Source organism: Diadema antillarum, unplaced genomic scaffold (assembly GCF_040938485.1).
Source record: "Diadema antillarum isolate AM-2024a unplaced genomic scaffold, OU_Dant_1.0 scf00000025, whole genome shotgun sequence".
Taxonomy (NCBI): Eukaryota; Metazoa; Echinodermata; class Echinoidea; order Diadematoida; family Diadematidae; genus Diadema; species Diadema antillarum.
In genome coordinates, this window is record NW_027270914.1 from 2,264,998 (window position 1) to 2,287,793 (window position 22,796).

The 22,796-nt window shown below is 40.3% G+C and overlaps 1 protein-coding gene across 1 annotated transcript in view; it reads right to left on the reverse strand.

Moving 5' to 3' along the window:
* Window positions 1-7,424: 7,424 nt before the first annotated feature.
* Window positions 7,425-22,796, reverse strand: part of LOC139733708 (uncharacterized) — a 192,990-nt gene continuing 177,618 nt past the window's right edge. The window contains exons 8-13 of the mRNA XM_071644524.1: window positions 17,482-17,527; window positions 13,966-14,651; window positions 12,866-13,182; window positions 11,817-11,901; window positions 10,172-10,386; window positions 7,425-9,006 (exon numbers count right to left, since the gene is read on the reverse strand). Coding sequence (XP_071500625.1) covers window positions 8,944-9,006; window positions 10,172-10,386; window positions 11,817-11,901; window positions 12,866-13,182; window positions 13,966-14,651; window positions 17,482-17,527 — 1,412 coding nt within the window. The 3' untranslated portion in view covers window positions 7,425-8,943. The remainder of the gene's footprint in view (window positions 9,007-10,171; window positions 10,387-11,816; window positions 11,902-12,865; window positions 13,183-13,965; window positions 14,652-17,481; window positions 17,528-22,796) is intronic.

Below are 22,796 nucleotides of genomic sequence, written 5' to 3' on the forward strand. Positions count from 1 at the left end.
GAAATTAAGCGTGCCTCATTAACACATTCTGTCCATAGTCAATACCAACTTTCAAAGCAGTAGCACTATCCTTTCAAAAGTTATTAGAGTTGAAAGTGAAGAGTGTGGACAAGGTTTGTCAGAAATGAAAAAGGGATTCCAAAGACACACCTAATCACACTATTCTACCAATTTCTGTGACTTGCTACTTTCTCTCCGTATTACAGTTTTACATTTTCATTGTTAGGTTTCATTCTGAAGGTTTTTTATTGTTTTTAATTTCCCAACCCTTTGTGTTTGTGCACATGTGATTGTTGGTTTTGGTTGCAATTTACAAAAATCTTTTCATCTCTAGGATTCTATGTGATTCCTAAATTGGCAACACAGTTTTAGAAGGCCAGATTTTTGTGTTTCTTCATCAAATTGGCAATGTTTGGTAAATCTCTTTCTTACTTTGTACAGACTTAATGAATTGAACCCATTCCATCTTAACCTGTTGAGGACGGACTGATTTTGCTACAACACGCATTTGCCATAGACACTTGCCCGAGTATACTCGGGGCTCGTCCTCAACGGGTTAATCTTATCTTACTCAACAATAACTTGGGACAGCAATGTCATCCGAAAGATAATAGATATGGAAGAATGATATGAAGATACATGTGACTGCCCTTCTCAAAACCCACAAAAAGTCACAGATTAGGATTCTCTGCAATGGCATGAAATTTTCGCGAATTGGAGCCGACAGCCTTTTTCATGGCATGAAATTTTCGCGAATTGCTACTGGCATTCAATGCATGTACATTGTAGTGTAGACAAAAGCTTCCGCGTGCATTTTAATTTCGCGAATTTTGGCGCTCGCGAAATTCGCGAAATTGAAGTGCACGCGAAAATTCCTCGTTTTACAGTAGTTATTTGGCTTGACTGACTCAAATGTTTAAAACTTGAATGTCTTACCTGGGAGAGTAATCTTGTCTTTACCTACATTGCACTGCTAAAGTCTCGGCAGCTTTAAATGAAACCAAATTTAACTATTCAATTTTTTTTTTTTTTGTCGGGACCATTTCTTTTTTTAAGAGAAAGAGAGAGAGAGCTGCTGCTTCACAGGGAAATACAACATGTCTTCATTAACCCATTGAGGATGGTTTGAATTTGCTACAACACACATTTCCCATAGACGCTTGCCCGAGTATACTCGGGACTAGTCCTCAATGGGTTAATACTCTTGCACCTCTGCCTGAGTGACCACAATCTTTAAATCCTCTTTTTTCTCCTTTGTTTGGAAACTGCACCTCCTACATATTGTAACTCTCTCATATTTCAATCACTTTTTAAATGGGTTGAGATGGTCCCATATTAACAAGTTACATATCATTTTACAGCTTAGAGCTTACTCTTTTATACTATCCGCAGGGGCAGATCCAGGAATTCTGTAAAAGGGGGGGGGGGGGTGCTTGACTAATATTTCTGGTGCCACTTCTGGGTTTTCATTTCATTTTTTTCTTTTTATTTCTTTTGTTTTGAAGGAAAAATAAAGGGGGGGGGGGGGTGTGCGCTGGTTGCGCCCCCTCTGGATCCGCCACTGTATCCGGGTATGTAAAAAAGTGGAAATTTGATATGACCTCATTTGTGAGTTTTGAGCTGGGCAGTTACATATGACAATAATATCACATGGAGCAAGGTATGTTTCAAGTAGAGGTCTAAAAAGCGTGCAACATTTTTTGTCGTTTAAATCTGAAACAGGTAGTGCTGGCTCCCTGAAGGCCAAGTGGGAGTCGGGAGAGGTTCACAACCTGGACTCCAGCCCCAAGAAGACGGAGAGCGCCCCCAAGAAGCTCTCCGATCTCTACCACGAGGAGGAGCACACGAATGGGATCCTAGACCAGGAAAATGAAGTCCTGGAGCAGGAGAACGGACTACAGGATGAAGGGGATGAGGAGGAGGAGGAGGAGGCTGGGGTTAGTCTTTGCTCCTCAGACCCTATTGACTCTTTGATGTTCAGACCCTGCTACTCCTTTGTAGTGCATGAATTCTGCCTGTTACATTGTATATGAATGTAAACATTTTTGTCGCTAGTTTTTGGGTCTGTATGCTGGCTGTACTCTACCAGCAAAAAATGGGGTGATCTTTTATGCATCCATGTGCAATCAATGAGGTCAAGTGGGTCACATTTTTAATGTTTTTGTGTGCATTTCCGGTAATGCGGAGTTACTGTGCAAACAGGCATGCTCAGGACATCATGCAGTAATCTCATCTACCTCCCCCCCCCCCCTTTTTTTTTATCATGACTGAAACATTGCCACTTCACAGGAGCTTACAGCTTGATTCCTTTTACCAACACATGGCAATTGCGGAGAAAATCTACAAAACTTGGTTATTTTTTAAATGGGAAAATGTTTCTGAAGGGTACGGGCAAGGAGTGTATTTTTAGATGCTGCTCTTTCATACAGCACATTACATTCAAAACATAGTTCACAGAAGGGCTCAAAATTGATCTTCCGTCATTTGGAATTTCCTTGCAATTCACTGACATGGTCTACCATGAAACTTTACACCTGGCAGGTGCAATTTACCAGGATGAGTTGTTTTGGACTAGTTTTAGATCAAAAGTGTAGAATGATTTCGATCATAATACACAACTTTTATTCCAGAAGAGCCCTCCCCTTTCAGCCATGTGGGAAGATAGAATGTTGCGTGAAGATCGGTTGTGCCCTTGCATTTGTGACCCTGCACCTCAAAACAAACAAAAAGTCGCCTGACATGCATTTTTAGTTAAGACCATATTCTGAAAGAGCAGACTTTAAGCTTTAAAATGATGTATAACTCAAATCACTCTCCTACCTATCTAAATATTGGAAAGAAAGCACAAACTCAGGAAAAGTGTGAACTGAGAAAAGAGGCTCTGAAGTACAGTGTCTATTCAAGCGCTTAATCTTTACCAAACCGTGCTGGCTGTGCGATGAATGGGACAAAAAACAGGAAGTAAACCACCAGAGTAACAACAATGAAGGGATTATCAAATCTAACTGAAATTAAGCATGCCTCATTAACACATTCTGTCCATAATTAATGCCAACTTTCAAAGCAGTAGCACTATCCTTTCAAAAGTTATTAGAGTGGAAAGCGAAGAGAGTGGACAAGGTTTTTCAGAAATGAAAAAGGGATTCTAAAGACACACCTAATCACACTATTCTACCAAAAATGTTCGAGATAAACTGCTAAAAAAACACACTTTCCTGCCCGTTTTATGATACCAAATTTTAGCATTCTGTAAAAGAAGACCCGCTCTTTCAGAAAATATGAAAAAGTCAAGTTCGGCTAGGTTGACCCATTTCACTTATTTTCAGTCCTCACGCAAAATCAGTGTGTGCGACTTTATGCTCGTTTTGAGGTGCACGGTCACATATATAAATATATATATATATATATATATATATATATATATATATATATATATACATATATGAATATATGAAAAGATGAGGTACGCTTTCTCTGCCAAAGAGCGCACAAACAATCCAAATCTGGCACTACGATTCAATAGGCTTTGGTTTGGTTTGCTCTGGTTCACTTTTGAGTACTCGAATGCACCCATACTCTCACAGTTAGCAAACTGAATGCATGAAGACGAGACAAAAGTGAAAACGGCACAGAGATGAGAATTGTGATGTTTAGAAGAAAGCGCCTCTTTTTACTTTAATGTGAACCATCATGCTCATAAAAACAAATACATTTTATATTTTTGATACACAGACATTACATCTTACTTAATTGCAGATATCAATTTGGTTTTGCAAAAAAAAAAAAAAAATGTATGAAAATACATTGAATCCATGACAGATCGTAGCAACAACACCAACAGAAATGACATACATTGTATCTCCACAAGCAAATATTCTATCTCTTTCTTTGTAGTACTGGCTAAAATAATACAAAGAATTAAAAAGACAAGGAGAGAGAATGAAAAAAAAAATCCCCACAAAACATGAAATGAGTATCATTAGAGTACAACTACTGCATTGTAAAGTGGATGTATCGATTGAAACGATGGAAGTGCATAATTGTAGTGCCTGAAATTGAACATTACAGTATATACAACAAGCTATGGAGCAAACTCCTCTTAAAATTTGAAACTTCTGGGAGAAGTCCATAAAGGTGAAAAGGAATTAGTTCATTTTATAGTATGTTTACCGCTGTTTCATGGTGTTTGGGTTTTTTAACAACAGACTGGCATGAAAAGTGAATGAGTCACACACATTTTGTTTGACAGATATGTAGTGAAGAGAAGAGAGAAATACAGCGAAAGAACATGAGAAGGAGAACTAGGGTCAGTGAGAGATAGATAGATAGATAGACAGATAAATATGTAGATAGATAGACAGATACATAATATGTAGATAGATAGAGAGGGGGATAGGAAGTGAGTGAAAAAAGGAAAAGGGGAGAGGGCTAATATAGATAAGGGACAAAAAAAATTAGAAGCAAAATGACAATTTTGGGGGAGTAAAATAAAGTAGGAAGATGGACTATGTTGTGTACAAGTGAATGGGGAAAACAATTGGACTACATGTACCTGCGGAGAAAGAGCACTGCACTGAACAAACTAATTGATGCAAGGATGGCCAAATGATGAATAATGATGCAATACAACTTTTACAGACATTTCACCATATTTTAGCCTTTTGGAATGATTTTCACACCTTCATAATATACTAGTAGCTTTACTGTATTTGTCAATTTGAAAGATTGGCAGGACAGGAGATTCAGACACCGATTACAACAAGTGTACAGTGTATGTGGTCTCCTTCAAAGGCAGAAGAGCCCCTGTTTAATATTGGCACTGCTCCTTTTGAGGGAACTGCCATCATCTACAACCTGAACATCATCACCAGGCACCAAGCTACGTCCTTTGGCAATGACAGCCAGCAGGGGCCAATCCGCCCATCCGTCGACTTTTCAAAGAGTGCCAGGCGGGATTTCATCCAGCGACCCTCACCAGATCCTTGTCTAGTACACCACAGAGCCTTTACGGAGCAACACCAAATGCATTGCTAAAGAAATTGTACACAATAGTCAAACAACGTGTATGACAGACACTTGATGTACAGAGGTTTCTCATTGTGTACAAATTGCATCTTGAACGCATTCACCATATCTAGTAATTGTAGTTGTAGAAGTAAGCAGTATCTTATCTTTGCAGAACAAGAGGTGTTAGTGAGACCAAGTGCACTTGACATCTTGATTCTCTCTGTTCCACAGACTCTTAAATATTGTGAATGCTGTGGCATTTTGCGTGCCAATTGATATTCAAAGCACATGTAGGAATAACACAACAAGTTGCACTTCTTGTCTCAGAGTGCACAAAACTTCTTGCTGCATTATTGCGATACACGATTCTCGATGCACACAGATCCAGTGCGCGTCCCTACAGCTGATTTATACCCATTCTGGCCTGTAACTGGGTTTCGACAAAGCCTGCAGAGTTGTTACATGTGTATACTTATGGTGAGAAAACACCAAATATTGGATTGACTGTGAGAAGACGGGCTCTACTAATCAATTTGAAAAAAAAAAATACAATAATTACAAAATTACAAGATAGCCCCAAAACATAATCTAGCACAATCTATGATAACGCAACATGCTAAAACCAACAGACTTCTCCCCTGAATAGATACATTCCATCTCTGTTACAACAATACAATTTTCAGATCCAAACTGTAGATAAGTCCATTACAAAGAAAAACAAAATGCATCATTCATTTCATGTGTTGTACAATCTGCAAAATGGCATCTTTTAAACTGTAGTTGATAATCAATGTTCTGCATAGTGTAAGATAAGAAAACAATGAAATCCCTACTCCGTGCCTTAGCAACTATCCAAAATTTTCCTAGGGATATAAAACTTCATGAAACATTCAGAAAGCCATTAACCCCATGGGAATCAAGATATGCTCTCATTTCCCAAGCTATACACACATACAAAGACTGTTTGAAAGTGAGGAAAAATACATACAATTCAGTGAACAGAAGGTACAATCTGAATGTACATAATTATCACAACAGCAATTACAATTTCTGAAAAGTGTCTTCAGTATGCATTAACCTCTTCTGTGCCAGGGAATTGATAGGACAGTGTGTTTACTGCTATTGAGTTATCTGTACCAGTGAGTAATCCAGGCATACAAAGAGTTAAGACATATCAGAGAGACATGAGATAGGAGACATCTACATAGTGTCATATCATATAATAATGGTGGCTTAAATGCTTTGACAGTGCCTCGTGAGTTTTGTATTTTTAAAATAGGGGAACCTCTTTAAAGCTGCTTGAAACCATTGAAATGTCCTAAACAATTATGTGGTAATTTCCTCATAATTATGTGGTAATTTCCTCAGTATCTCTTGCTATATCATGGACAAAAAACAAATACAAAAGAATGGGACCCACAAAGACTGGCTCTTCATACATCAAGCACCACACTACATCTGACCCTAATCTGAGGAGGTTCCACTGTAACATTGTAGTGTTGCATTCTTTTGCAAAGTCAGGGAACACTTAAATGGCCAGAATTGAAATCTGAAAATGACTTTTCTTGTTCTTGTTGCTAATGTTTTTCTTCTAAAAGAGATAACATGTTTAAACCTAGGTGATTAATTGTGCAGTACATTGAAATTTCCTCGTGGTATACGATGAAGTGCATCTACCACGAGCAAATAGTAAAATCCTGCAAAAAATTCACCCTCTGAAAGCAGCGGCTAACACAAATGTGACTATATGGGGCAATGCGTTATTGATTATTCAATCAGTTATGAAGAGTAGTAGTTGAATATTATCCTCACAGCAAAATTGGATGACAGTTTGTCCCATAAATGGATTTCATGACATACTTCTTACATATTTATTTTCATAATACAGATATAAACTTCTTCTAACTTAACATCATTTGTTTTTCACTGAGGCATCATTCTAGAATGGTACATTTTCACAATAGTAAAATATTTCTTGGGACAACTTTAATTTCATAGATATTTCCTTCACCCGCAAACACCAGCTCTCTATAAACCAGTCCTTAGCTACATTTCCTGCGGAATTAACTCTTAAATACATTGTACATAAATATGATTAAAAACATCCACTTATCCAGACAGTAGTAAAGAGATAGAGAGAGAGAGAGAGAGAGAGAGAGAGAGAGAGAGAGAGAGAGAGAGAGAAAGAGAGATAGATAGATAGATAGACAGATAGATAGTGAAATATGTAGAAGGCTTGGAATTGGAGTGAAGGAACATATTACAGACACTTCCAGCAAAACAAGTTCACTTTGTACAACTGAAAACTCTTATATAAAAAGGCTGAATATTACTTTAAATCTTGTAATCATACTATAAAGAAATATATAATTCTGCATATCAGCTTACAAAACGAATCCGAGTGAGAAAAAAAAATACAAGTATTAAAATACATCTACACAATCGGGGATATATTATCTTAAAACATAATACACTTACAGCTATCTACATAAACACTACACATATACTACATTTTCCAGAGTCAGACAGTATTTAAAAGAAAATGCATAGAGTATCACAACAACATGAATAAACAGGAGATTGATACTGCAAGTGACAGGGACCTTATAAGAGAAAGGTCTACTTCAATATTAAAGGGAGACGTGGTTTTTTCTTGCCATATGGGTCACCAAAGGATCCTGATTGCTTCATCAGGCAAGCCTGATTGCACTATACGTCTAACTGGACGTGTGAAGGGCGAAGATGCTGTGGACATCGATTTCACTTGTACACATTTTGGCGACTGCCTGTCCATGACACACCATACACTAGGTTTCCCCGTTTCGAAAGTTTTCCACAAGCATACAATAATTCATCTCTGAAAGGCTGGTTGCTATTAGTGAGTGCCGATGTTATTCCTCAAAGTTTGACTAAGCAAGATTGAGAGGCATCCCTGTCACAAAAAGACATGAGATCTGCACCAAAAAAGAGGCGTGACTCCCGGCAGATGTTTCGTTGTGGATTGTTGGTTGAGAAATTGCTCCATCAATCATCATCTGATTGCCTCATTCCCACACTACTTTTGAGTGTTGGCTGACATAGGTAGTGGCAGAATGGATTCATCGTATACAAAACGAGTGCTCCCCTTACAATGTAAAATCTTACACTAAAATTTTTGTTAAACAAGTGAGCAAAAAATCAGGTCCTAAAATCATCATCATCCTATTCTATGGAACAAAATTCCCCTCGGTTATAGGAAAGTTCGATACGACGAAAGAAAACTGCTGGTCCCGAAGACTACATTATGACAGGAGTCGCCTGCACCGCATCATCTACTCACGTTACGAATCTGAATTCACAGCTGAACATTACACTGGCTCTTATATTGATGGTGAATGCACAAAGAAAATGAAACCTTGAGGAGAAGATATCATGCCTTCCTATGCTAGACACAATTTTGTTCACTTGGGACTCAAAATGTTCGCCTTTGGGGTAATATCAAACGGAAGACCACATGCTAACATGAATTTTCTTTTGTTTGTTACTGACTGCAGAACATCATACAACGTACAAGTAAACCACATTATCGAACTTGATAAGGTGTACAAAACTTTACAAAATTACATCGTACCTCCTTTAACTGTCATCGTGAAAGACCATTAATGCAAGTCGACTCTGAGGTCATCTACAGTTAGGCGCAAATTTTTTATTGCCAAAATTTCATTTTGACATTGATTTTCTACGAGGGGTATCTACAACAGGTATGCAGGTGAGTGATCCTAATAATGATAAACATTTTCCATCACAAAAATATCAATATGAAATATACACAAAGTGTAGCACTGTTCATAAACTTTTTTTGTTTTTGTTCTGCATAAAAAAAGTTACATTAATACATTATGCTGAGCTCTCAACGTGCTGATTGGACAATTCGAATGATTCCTTTATTCTGATTGGTCACTCGTCTTCACTCTCCGCCATGGCTGCTGCCCTCGCAGCTTTGATCTCCCACGAGGCATCCTGCAAGATTACAAAAAAAAAAAAAAAAAAAATAGAGAAGGCTTCATAAAAAAAGAGAAAAACACAAACGGGTTACATATCAAGACTTACAGCCAAAACACAGTTCTCATCTATATGCCTCCAGAACTGACAATTATTGCTTCAAAATGTAAACATATGCATAAGAAATGAGTGAAATAGTGCTTTAATAACATGATTTTGGCTTGGTGAACACAAAAATGCGAAATAATAATCAAGAAGGTTCATCGGAAGTCCACAAGCTTACTTAATAATGGATACTATATAATTTTTCATAACCGTTTATCAATAATCAACATATCAGGCGACAAAAATATCCATCAATCTTCTGCGCTAGAGTGAATCGCATGTAACTTGATGGACAATGCAAATGCAAGGGCACAACTGATCTTCACGCAACATTCTATCTTCCCACATGGCTGAATGGGGAGGGCTCTTCTGGAATAAAAGTTATGTACTACAATCAAAATTATTCTACACTTTTGATCTAAAAATGCTCCCAAACAACCCATCATCCTGGCACATAAATTGCACCTGCCAGGACTGGTATAAAGTTTCTTGGTAGACCATGTCAGTGAATTGCAAGGAAATTCCAAATGACGGAAGATCAATTTTGAGCCCTTCTGTGAACTATGTTTTGAATGTAATGTGCTGTATGAAAGAGCAGCATCTAAAATACACTCCTTGCCCGTACCCTTCAGAAACAGTTTCCCATTTAAAAAATAACCAAGTTTTGTAGATTTTCTCAGCAATTGCCATGTGTTGGTAAAAGGAATCAAGCTGTAAGCTCCTGTGAAGTGGCAATGTTTCAGTCATGATAAAAGGGGGGGGGGGGGGGGGGTAGATGAGATTACTGCATGATGTCCCGAGCATACCTGCTTGCACAGTAACTCCGCATTACCGGAAATGCACACAAAAACATAAAACATATGACCCACTTGAGGATGACCTCATTGATTTGCACATGGGTGCATAAAAGATCACCCCATTTTTTGCTGGTAGAGTAAACCAGCACACAGACCCAAAAACTAGCGACAAAAATGTTTACATTCATATACAATGTGACAGGCAGAATTCATGCACTAGGAAAGGGGCAACAGGGTCTGAACAGCAAAGAGTCAATAGGGTCTGAGGAGCAAAGACTAACCCCAGCCTCCTCCTCCTCCTCCTCATCTTCTTCATCCTGTAGTCCGTTCTCCTGTTCCAGGACTTCATTTTCCTGGTCCAGGATCCCGTTCGTGTGCTCCTCCTCGTGGTAGAGATCGGAGAGCTTCTTGGGGGCGCTCTCCGTCTTCTTGGGGCTGGAGTCCACGTTATGAACCTCTCCCGATTCCCACTTGGCCTTCAGGGAGCCAGCACTACCTGTTTCGGATTTAAACGACAAAAAATGTCGCACACTTTTTAAACTTCTACTTGGAACATACCTTGCTCCATGTGATATTATTGTCATATGTAACTGCCCAGCTCAAAACTTACAAAAAAAGGCCAAATTGAATTTCCACTCTTTTACATACCCAGAGTAAGCTCTAAACTGTAAAGTGATATGTAACTTGTTAAAATAGGACCATCTTAAAGGGACTTTACAGTACTGGATGAGGTGGGGATTCATGTTTTGAACATTCCTAAGTGAGATAATGAGAAACCTCTTATGAAATATGAAAGAGCATGTAATTTTAAGAAGGATTCAACGTTTATTTGATGAAAATTGGTTTTCAAATGGCTGAGACATCCAAAAAAGGGATAATAATAAAAGGCGACAGGCCACGCCTTTTATTAGGATCTCTTTGTTTCACTTGTTTTTGGATATCTCAGCCATTTCAAAACTGATTTTCATCAAATAAACTTTTGATACCCCTTAGAATTGCATGCTCTTTGACATCTCATAGAGTGATTTCAGAATATCTCGCAACATGTTATAAGCTAAATCCTCACCTCAACCAAAACTGTACATACCCTTTAACCATTCAAAAAGTGATTGAAATATGAAAGAGTTAGGAGGTGCAGTTTCATAGAAAGTAGAGAAAAGAGGATTTAAAGATTAGGGTCATTCAGGCAGAGGTATATGTACTAATGAAGACATGTTGTATTTCCCTGTGAAGGGGCACCTCTCTCTCTCTTTCTCTTAAAAAAAAAAAAAACGGTCCAGAAAAAGAAAATTATGCAGATTTAGACAGTGCAATGTACAAATGCATGTAGGTAGAGAAAAGATTACTCTCCCAGGTAAGACAGATTTTTAGATTTAAAAGGGTCAAACCAAATGACATGTTTTGCTCCATTGCAGAGAATCCTAATCTGCAACTTTTTGTGGAATTTGAGCTGGGCGTTCACACACTACATCTTCATATTATCCTTCTATATCTATGATCTCTTGGATGTCATTGCTGTCCCACGTTATTGTTGAGTAAAATAAAAGATGGAATTGGTTAAATTCATTAAGTCTGTACAACATAAGAAAGAGATTTACCAAACCTTGCCAATTTGATGAAGAAACAAGAAAATCTGGCCTTCTACAAATGTGTTGCCAATTTAGGAATCACATAGAATCCTAGAGATGAAAAGATTTTTGTAAATTGCAACCAAAACCAACAATCACATGTGCACAAACACAAAGGGTTGGGAAATTAAAAACAATAAAAAACCTTCAAAATGAAACCTAACAATGAAAATGTAAAACTGTAATACGGAGAGAAAGTACAGAGTAGCAAGTCACAGAAATTTACAGTCTTCGGATACTGGGCTTGAGTCAGAAACCCTTGCTACATGTCTGGACGCTAGAGGTAATGTGAACATACCTTTTGATGCTAGATAATCGTCTCCTATAGCTGACGATTTGACGATGTCTGAGCGGTCGACCGGCTGGTTTTCAGACACAACCATCTTGGGGGAAAGAGAAATGAGTGTAATGGAAACTGTAAGTCTCAAAACTAAATAAATGTTAGCATACATATTTTTTTTTTCAGTTTTCACATTATTAGGGCAAAGTTTGAATTTATAAAATCTCAATACATTGTACTTATCACCCTTCTGTGTAATGAGGGAAATCATGGCAACTTTGTATCTAAGAGTACAGGAATGAGGATTCAATGTATGTCCAGATACCAGAAATAGTTTTCCATATATTCCAAACATCGGTAGGAATAGAATCTGGACAGAGAGAATAATTTTGACCTTTAACCCCTCACTTTCATCAAGTGCCCTTTATCACATCCTCAAAGATGTGCAACTCAAAACTTTAATCCATATTCTTATATTTTTATGATACATTGATGTGCATCATTGTCAAAGATATGTGATGTTATTGTCACAGTGTGCATGCATTTTGTTCCACACATTGGAACATTCTGTATTACGCTGCATTGTGTTACCATGGCAACTAAACTTCTACAAGTAGGTTGCAGTCTAACAGAGACACTCAAAATCTGTGTCTAAATCCAAGGATCAGTGGCAAGCCAAGTACATGTATAGAACCACAACATCTCACATGAATTAATCAAATACTAAGAACAAGATTAACAAAATCTGAGAAAGACACAAAGGTGCATGTTGGGATGAGGACAGCATAACGTTGTTGGGGCGACAAAACCTCTTATCTACAAAATGTCAGTGTTCATGAGAGCAAAAAAGACATGGCAGGCTATTAATAAAGCACTATATAAATTGGATCACCTTTTCTTTGACATGCTGTGGTGACTAAGTTTGTTTTGGGGGTAAGACAACTTGGGATTTGGACAGGACATCACTTTAACTGATAACCTCATGATTAATTGAAAAAAGTGACTTTCATATATATTTGAGATACAAGGTCTTGTCACCCCATCGATGATAAAGTCCAAAAACTCACAGTCATGCTGTAGTTGTCTAGGGATCCCGGCGTTCTCTCCAGTGCCGGCTTCGGCTGCTCGGGGACGCGCTCCACCTGGCCAGTCTCCCAGCGGTTCTTCAGCGACCGTGTGCTCTCCGCCGACCTCATCGGCTCGTCCACGCGGCTGGACGAGCTGACCACATCCGCCTTCTGGATGGGGGTGCTTTCCGCCCCTTCGTCCTTCATGCTAAACTCCTCCAAAGAGCGTGGTGTCCTTTCTAGGACTGGGCGGGGTCGCTCTTCAACATTGCTGACGTTCCCCTTCTCAAAGAGACTCCTCAGTGACCTCGCTTGACCTTTTGATTAAAGGGGCGGAAGAAAAGGTGTGTCAATTTGAATATCATAAGGCAGCAAACATTACCATACAGTGTATCTCCACATCAGAGTAAATCTAAAGAGCAATTAACCCATTCCATACTTGGCTTTGTACATTCCAATATTTTTTCATTCATAAATAAGTGAATATTGCACACTTTCAGACTCAGAACCAAGTAGACATTCCTCCATAAATTTTGGGCACTTCGTAACAAAAAATAATTTGAAATGTTCTCGTACTTCAACCAATGGGAATTTTGTACAGTGACAACATCACCCATTTAGTATCAAAGTTTATTAAAGTTTGCATGAGTGGTAACAACAAGCACCACCATTCGATGGACAAATTTGAAACTTAGAAATCCCACAAATTTGTTAATTTCCTGTTGTATTGTCAAGAAAATTCTCCCAATATATTCTTATTCTATTCATTGTACTCAATTTACATTGATAATGGTATAAAAAATGCCACTTGACACAACTCTAACTCTTAGGCACTGTAAGATATCACGTCATTAACAAATTCTTGACATTTGTGATGAATTACGTGGATTTGGAGTATTAGAAACATTCAAAAAAAGGACAAGAAAGTAGAACATGATATATGTATTGAAGATTAAACACAAGAGCAGAACAGTCTCAGTGGGTGAAGGAAAGCGGGCAAAACGTAATCTGAGCAAAATCAATATTTGAAAATAGGCAACGATATAATTTTCACTGAGGCAGGTCATTAAATGTAACTCATCTTTAGATATCATTCCTACCTGATTTGATGCCTGGGTCCTCGGGCTGACTCTGTGCGTTGACCACGTCGGGGCTGGCGGTCCGTTCTGGTGGCTGGTACACCCTCCTCTCCTCAGGCGATGCGATCTCGATCTTCTCCCGCGGCTTCTCCTCAATGTTCGATATCCTCTCCGTCTCGAAGCGGCTCTTCAGCGACTTGGAGAAGCCCTTCTTGATGCCGGGGTCCTCGAAGTTGTCGCTGCTCCGAACGACGTCCGGCCGCACCACTGGCGTGCTCTCGGCGACGTGACTGCCCTGGTTGGCGCTCTCAAAGTCGCTCAGCGATCCCACATTCACCGGGTCCTTCTTCGCCTGCGTCTCAAGATTTGTGACCCCGCCCTTCTCGAACATGTTCTTGAATTTGCCAATGCCGTCCGCTGAGACTTTCACCTCAGATGCAGACTCGCTCGACCGCACCACGTCCTCCCGTCTGACAGGCGTGCTTTCCGAGACCCCCCTCTCATTTTCGGGGGTGACGTTGGAGACCTCACCCTTCTCGAAGCGTGACTTGACGGAGCTGGAGCCCCCTTCCATCTGCATGGCCTCCTCCGGCTGGTCTGAGGAGCGGATGACACTGGGCGGGGCACTCTCTTCTGACTGGTTTTGAGATGGGGAGACCGAAGCCTCGATGAGTGTGGCTGATTCCTCCAAGTGATTTCCTTCCATCCTACAATGCAATGACAAAGATCCTTTTAAATGACTTATCGCTTTGAATTGAAAAGAGATACCTAGAGAGAAACCTACAATGAAACAAGAGACCCGCGGGTCTAGCGCTCACCTGAGTATCGCAAGTTCACCTTTCACGCAGTCACTAATCTAAATTAAAATTTGACCAGGCATTCTCAAGTAGAAGATGAAAATGTACAATAAGGGCCCAATTTTTTAAAGATTCCTTAATTTGGGGGGATTGGGGCCCCCTGGGGCCCTCTGGGTGGGGCATGGTGCCCATTTTGATAAATTGAGATCCTGACCCCCTAGGGATGCTACCTGCCAAGTTTGACAAAAATCCATCATGAGGTTTTCAGGAAGAAGATGAAAATGTACAATTCAGGCCCCCATTTGGACCCTTCCAACCACCCCCCCCCCCCCTTCCCAAGAGGGGCACCCCTGGATCTCCTATGAACAAACTTCAAACTACAGTCATTAATGTACTCACTCATAATATTATCTCAGCTCTATAACTTCTGATTCTAGAGAAGATTTATAAAGATTCCTTCATTTGGGGGGTTTGGGACCCCTGGGGGCCCCCTGGGTTGGGCATGGTGCCCATTTTAACAAATTGAGATCCTAACCCCCTAGGGATGCTACCTGCCAAGTTTGGTGAAAATGGGTCATGGGGTTTTCAAGAATAAGATAAAAATGTACAATTTAGGCCCCATTAGGACCCCTCCTCACCCCCTCCCCTGGGTCCCAAGGGGGGCACCCCTGATTCTGCCATGAACAAACTTGAAACTACAGTCATCAATGTACTAACTCATAGTATTAACTTAGCTCTATCACTTCTGGTTCTAGAGAAGAAGATTTTTGCGGATTCCTTAATTTTGGGGGGTTTGGGCCCCCTGGGGGCCCCCTAGGTGGGGCATGGTGCCCATTTTAACAAATTGAGTTCCTAACCCCCTAGGGATGCTACCTGCCAAGTTTGGTGAAAATGGGTCATGGGGTTCTCAAGAAGAAGATGAAAATGTACAATTTAGGCCCCATTAGAACCCTTCCCCACCCCCCTCCCCTGGGTCCCAAGGGGGGCACCCCTGATTCTGCCATGAACAAACTTGAAACTACAGTCATTAATGTACTAACTCATAGTATTAACTTAGCTCTATCACTTCTGGTTCTAGAGAAGAAGATTTTTACAGATTCCTTAATTTTGGGGGGTTTGGGCCCCCCTGGGGGCCCCCTGGGTGGGGCATGGTGCCCATTTTAACAAATTGAGTTCCTAACCCCCTAGGGATGCTACCTGCCAAGTTTGATGAAAATCGGTCTTGGGGTTTTCAAGAAGAAGATGAAAATGTAAAAAGTTTACGCACGACGCACGACGCACGACGGACGACGGACGACGGACGACGGACGACGGACGACGCACGACGCACGACGCATGACAGACGCCGGACGAAGGGCGATCGCAATAGCTCACTTGAGCCTTTGGCTCAGGTGAGCTAATGACAAAGATCCTTTTAAATGACTTATCACTTTGAATTGAAAAGAGATAGAGAGAAACCTAGAATGCAATGACAAGGATCCCTCTAAATCTAACATCACTTTGAATTCTCCCAATCGCATATATAGCCGATATCAAGCGATATCACCTTGCGATATCAATATCTGATAGATTGCTCTTGAGAAGTACACTTCCAGTTTTGCAGTCTACCCACGTCACATCCTTCATCAATGGATATTTTCCATAATTTTGCATCATCGGCCCAGCTCTTGGCCGCTTCGGAGAAGAATCCCATACATCAAATGTAAAGTTACAGTCAGATTAGAGAATAACTCTATTATTTGACAGATTATCAGACAGAATTTGATACGTTCTGTGAATACTAGTACTTCAGCATTCAATGCGCACAAAAGCGTACATTTACACATCTCGTGTTCACAACCGGAATTTTATATCCCAAGAATTAAAGGTAAAAAAATTAGCACATGAGTGGGAGAATTGAAAAGAGATAGAGAGAAACCTCGCAATAACGAGGACATAAAAACCATGACAATTACCTTGTAATATCAGGTCTATCACTGTATCAGGGTGACAGATAGGACAATGTGTTCTTAATATCCAACAAGGTTCCACCGTATTCTTTGATAATGTGCAGGGCAGGTCTCCCAACACTCAGTCATCATAATCACGCCTAGAAATAAAGCTTACCGGTTAATTTCTGTGTATCACAAGCATCCAAACTAATCTTAACCCTTTGAGGACGGACTGATTTTGCTACAACACATATTTCCCGTGGACACCTGCCCGGGTATTCTCGGGACTCGTCCTCAACGCGTTAACTACAATGCCAAAGTTACTCTGCGAGTCTGTCTTCTGACAATGGCTTAATATGTGAATCAAACCCAAGTAGGGTAAAAGCAGTGTCAAAGTTAAGCTATGGTCACAACGGTTCGTATGAACGAAGCGTTCATACGAATGTCACTGTTCATACGAATTCTGGAGTTCGTACAGCTGCCTTACGAAGAGAGGGTTTCGTACAAAGTTAAAAAAAAAATCTTGGACAAGACCATCGACCAGGCTACGAACTTACGAACGGTCTACAAACGGTCTATGGACGCTGGTTTGGTACGGTCTTGGTAAGAAGATCTTACGAAATTGTCTAAAAATTGTTCGTACGGTGTTCGTGGCAGTTCTTCACCCATTGAGAACGAGTCCCGAGTATACTCGGGCAGGTGTCTATGGGAAATGCGTGTTGTAGCAAAATCAAACCGTCCTCAACGGGTTAATGGCATTTGTGATCGAGCCATTAGGTTTACTCAGTGTACTCAAGCATTCCACTTACCCTCTGTCTATGTTTATTGAGTCTGTGGTTGTGATATCGTCAAGGTCTGTAGAAGAGAGCGAAACAAGCGTAAAGAGTTGATGATCATTTAAACTGGCTTTGGAAAATTGAAAATACAATAAAAATAACATTTTTGTTTTCTTCCTGAGTCTTGTAAAAGAAGGTAGTACAGTTGAACCTCTCGTATCCGGACAAGTCGGGACCGGGGCTCATCCGGATACGGGATTTGGCCGGATACAGGAGACTCAATGCTTTTAATATACATGTACATAATATACATACACATGTACAGTAGCCCATTGTAGTACCATATGTAGTAATGTGTATACTGCAACCTTTTCATTGTTACACTCAGTAACAGACCCCAAAATAGAGGTTCGTGTTTGCAAGAATGAAATCATTTTCTTTTATAAATTCCTGGGATGATTTACCTACATAATTATTAAGAAATGTATCAAGTAGATCTTGAAAATAAACAGTACGAGTCGACAAAACAACGCTTCAAAATTTGATCATCACTGCTCGGCAAAGTCGACTGTAGGTCGCCATTGTTAGATTGAGTTTGGAATCCCCCTTTCCTCCTGTCAATTGTTAAAAAAAAAAAAAAATCACGGCGAGATTGCGTCCGTATAATAGAGAGATCCGGATAAAGGGAGGCCGGATAAGAGAGGTTCAACTGTAATTCTTTATGACAGCCGCCTAGAAGGAAGTTCTGTCAGCACTTTTATATCAGTCAGATTATAGTCCTCTTTCTGTGATTAACTTTCACCCATTGAGAAGAAGAAACAGTGTATGTATGACATGTGACACCACAGTGAAGCAATTCTCAAATGGTTATTGTCTATAAGAACGGAATATGATACATAGTTGTACCTCAGCAGCTCATTACAAGTTCTCATTTAAGACATGGTGACATAGGAAGATCAACATTAATTTCCCTGGGCACTTCTCAAAAGTAACATCTATAACATCTTGTTTTTCCTTCATGGTGTTATAATTCATTTTCCTCATAATAACAGTAGAACAATCAGTAATAAAACAACAACGGTAATGAAACATTGATTAAAATGGCACAGCAGGGGTGTAAGCAACACGTCATCATACACATCAGAAGGTTAAAATTCATATCTCCCAATCAATATGTAATGATGCCTTCATCTATGGCGGCAATTGCGTGGTCATAATGGGGGTTCCAGTGGGGGTTATCATTCTCATGCAAAGTGCAGCATGCATGCGCATCGAAGGTGGCCCCAGCGGTGAGGGAAGAGGAATCACCCTGAGCCCCCGAACATCATTTGTCACATTTACGGTGATCACATGACCCAAAAATAGCCAGTATGAGTCAGACTGGGTCCTTGGACAGAGAGAGAGAGAGGAGGAGGGGGGGGGGGGGGGGTAGGAAGAAGAAAGAGAGAGGAGAGGTGGAGGATGGTAGACTAATGTGAAGCAATAGATGGGATAGCCTTTTGTCAAGGCCCTCTCGCTGTATGATGCTATATAACGGGTGAGGGAAGTGAGTCCAGCTGAGCACAACAGGGCGAGGGCCTTTTGAGACCTGCTTCACACATTATTATTAATGACACGTGAAGCTTACTGAATAGTCATATTAACGGGTTCTGGTCGACCAATGGAATGGCACGCTACCCATATCCTCCATGTTAGTGTTGTCCGGCCTGTTCGCATGCATCACTGACCACTAGTTGAGGTCTGCGGCATGCATTCGCCATATCCAAATACGCAGATTTTTCAATTTTTGCTCCCCAATTCAGGGAGCAAAAGTTGGTAATTCAAAGGGCTAGCATAAGGAAACAAAATCACATCACGAAAGGCCCTTGCCACTTCCCAACTCAGCAGAGCTTGCTTCACTCAACCCCCATTCGCTCACCACCATACAGCGAGAGGGCCTTGGCAAAAGCCTATAGATGGGACGACTACTTGTACTAGTACGAGATTGATAGAGAGATTAGTAGTGATGGGGAGAAAGAGGGAGAGAGAGAGATGGAGGGGATGAGAGGTGAGAGACAGAAAAATGTGTACAGAGATAAAAAAGTAGACATAAGAGAGAATGAGAGGGAGGAAGGGAGTAGATAGAGGATGTCACTACAAGAAGAAGAAGAAAAAAAATGCAAGGCCATTCGTGGAACTGATGACACACACCCAGTCACTTTTTCCACCTATCCACCGATAGAAACAACTCATGGTTACTCCACAGCTGAGCCCTCATTTAGAATTACACTCATCACCTTAATATCAAACTAAATGAAGCTGCCACTGATGAAAATCGACTGCAAGAGAATTTCATTTTGAGTCTGTAATTTCCTTTGAATAATTATCTGTAACTTGATTGTCACAATGTCTGGTCCTGGTCATCAGTTATTTAATGTTCTTATATAAATATATTCACACAAACAGCCATGAATGAAGGAAACGAGGGCGCAGACAGATTTGACTCAAAAAAGAAAGAAAGAAGAAAGCAAGGCCACCTTCCCTCTGATGACACACACCCAGTCACCTTTTCAACCAAGCCTAGCTATGAGACCACTCAGGGTTACTCCACAGCTGAGCCCTCATTTACAATTATACTCATCACCATTAAAAAAAAAAAAAAATGAAGCTCTGCTAAAAAAAAAATAATAATAATAATAAATAAATACTTCATGAGAAATTCTGTCCTTGTCCTGTAAAACTAATAATTCCTAATCTACCAGTACCTATTTTTTTTTCTCTAGATATTGTATATTCAAATCTATTTTATATTTAAAATGTTATTATGGTTCCCAAAGATATATCACTGTCATACAAACAATCACTATAAATTATCTGATAAAGGCACTTTAATTTTACACAGCATTGTTGCAATATACACCAGACATCTCATATTATTGCCTTGCATCATTGGACATTTCTGCTTTTTCTCTCTCCCTCTCTCTCTGATTCTCTCTATCTTTCTCTCTCCCTCTCTTCATTTACCATTGTCTACCTCATTGCCTAAATATTATGAAAGTGAGATATATCTTTCTTGTAACCTTTTAACTCTCCCTACATCACATTCATGTTTCCTATACAGACATTCACTGAGAATTATTTGAAAACAGCAAATCAATTTAAGACAGCATTGCCTCAATGCATTGATCACCGACACTCAATTTTTGCATGCCATAAAACCACATTGCTCAGTTTCCATGGAAATTTCTCTGTTCTTCTTTTCCTCTCTGTCTGTCTGTCTGACGCAAATTGTCACCCATTGATCCCCGCCCCCCCCCCCCACATCTCAATGACACTACATAATCGTCGCCCCTCAGAGATATCACCTCCAGACATTTTTGCACACTAACCCGTTGAAGACAGAGTCCCCGAGTTCACTCGTTAAACTCGGGCAGGTGTCTATGGGAAACATGCATTGTAGCAAAACCAGCTCATAATCAATGGGTTAAAGACACAAATGGAAAATGTTAACGAAGGGATTTCTGGTGTAGTACACATTAGTGTGTAATTCTAATCTGTGCTGAGAGTTCTGTTGTGCATCTGGCAGCCGCGGCTCAGCCTGCTCTGGAATCGATATCTTACATAATATGCAAATGGCACCAGTATTCTATGCAAATGAGATAGATGCACAGAGAGAAAGAGAGAGAGGGGGAGAGGGAGAGCCAACACCCTATAATGATAATGGATGCTCGCCGTGTGGGGGAAAATGCCACTTTGCAGACAGAAAAGGCTTTACCTGCATTCATGAACATTTCAGGAGCAGGTGTGCACCAGTATAACATGGATTACAGGAAAAACTATTTTATGTTAGTACCACACAGGATGAATATAAAATCACTCGGGTTGTTGCGGAGAAGGACCTATAAAACTCTCGTCCATATAAACAAAAGACGCCACAGCTCTGAGTCACTGCAACTCCCAGAGTTATTTGACGCAAGAAATGTTTCTTTTCTTCCCACAAAATTTGGGTGAGCATGGAAATTAACCCTTAGTGCACTTTGAGTGCTGATTGGCACTGAAAATCCCACAACATTGTGGTACACACTCGGCCCATCGAGGGTAAAAGGAAAATTTGCTGAAGTATTAACCCATTGAGGACGGTTTGATTTTGCTACAACACGAATTTCCCATAGACACCTGCCCGAGTATACTTGGGACTTGTCCTCAACGGGTTAAAGTCTATGGGATTAATCCAGAAAATACAAATCCTAAATTTCTCTCCATATCTCCCCAATCAACCAGTTTTCTTAACATACTGAAACTTTATGCACTCCTTGAAAAATGTCGATCTTTTATTAAACCCGTTGAGGACGAGTCCCGAGTATACTCGGGCAAGTGTCCATGGGAAATGCGTGTTACAGCAAAATCAGCCCGTCCTCAATGGGTTAACTACCACAGAGCTTGCCACATGGCATGCCTAACATTGCAACAACTCATACATATATGCAAACTGTGGAGTCTGTGGTATCGGAATGCATTTCATTAAGAAAAATTAAAGATGCACCAAGTAACAAGAACGCTGCTGGTTCCATGGGATGGGAAGTAAAAATGAAGAAATTTGATTAGTACATTAGTTTAACTAGTCTATTCATTGTACTACACGTATCATCCTTCTACTTGCCCCATCCTCTCATCACAGGGGGCGTGTCCCACTCCCCCCATCTCTCATCACGGAGGGGGGCGTGTCCCATTCCTACCCCCCCCCCCCCACCAATCCTCTCGTCACAGGGGGGCGTGTTCCCGCCCCTCATCCTCTCATCATGGAGGACTTCCAGCTGCTCCATCATCTGCCAGTGACCAACTCCCAGTACACTGCACTGAATGAAACACTGTGGCTTCCACCAGAGACAATTCCAAATATTCCTCAGGAGCAGAAGTCAATCCGTATCACCAGTACCCTCAATAGCTAACAACAGTGTATCTCCTCTTTATCAGTTGCCATACCATGACAATTTGATAAGTAGGGGTCAGGGACCAAGAAAAAAATATTTCATGCCTGTGCCTAATCATTGCATGCCATTGCTGGAGGAGTGGTCAGTGCATTGTACATCATACTTTGCTGTTAAGCCATTCAAGCCTATTGTCTCAAAATCTTATTTGCTGTAGCATCTGATGCCATTGCTCATAAGAATGATGGGGTTGACAAAGTCTGAAGAATACTTTGATCATGTAAGAGAAGCTTCACATCATCCATCCTGTAAAATGCAATTCTCTGCAATGTTTAAAGGGATGGTATAGTTTTGGTTGTGGTCCATATAAAAAGTGGGACCCCCCCCTTTTTTTTATCAGGATCATTATATTTTGGGATATCTCAACCATTTCAAAATCAA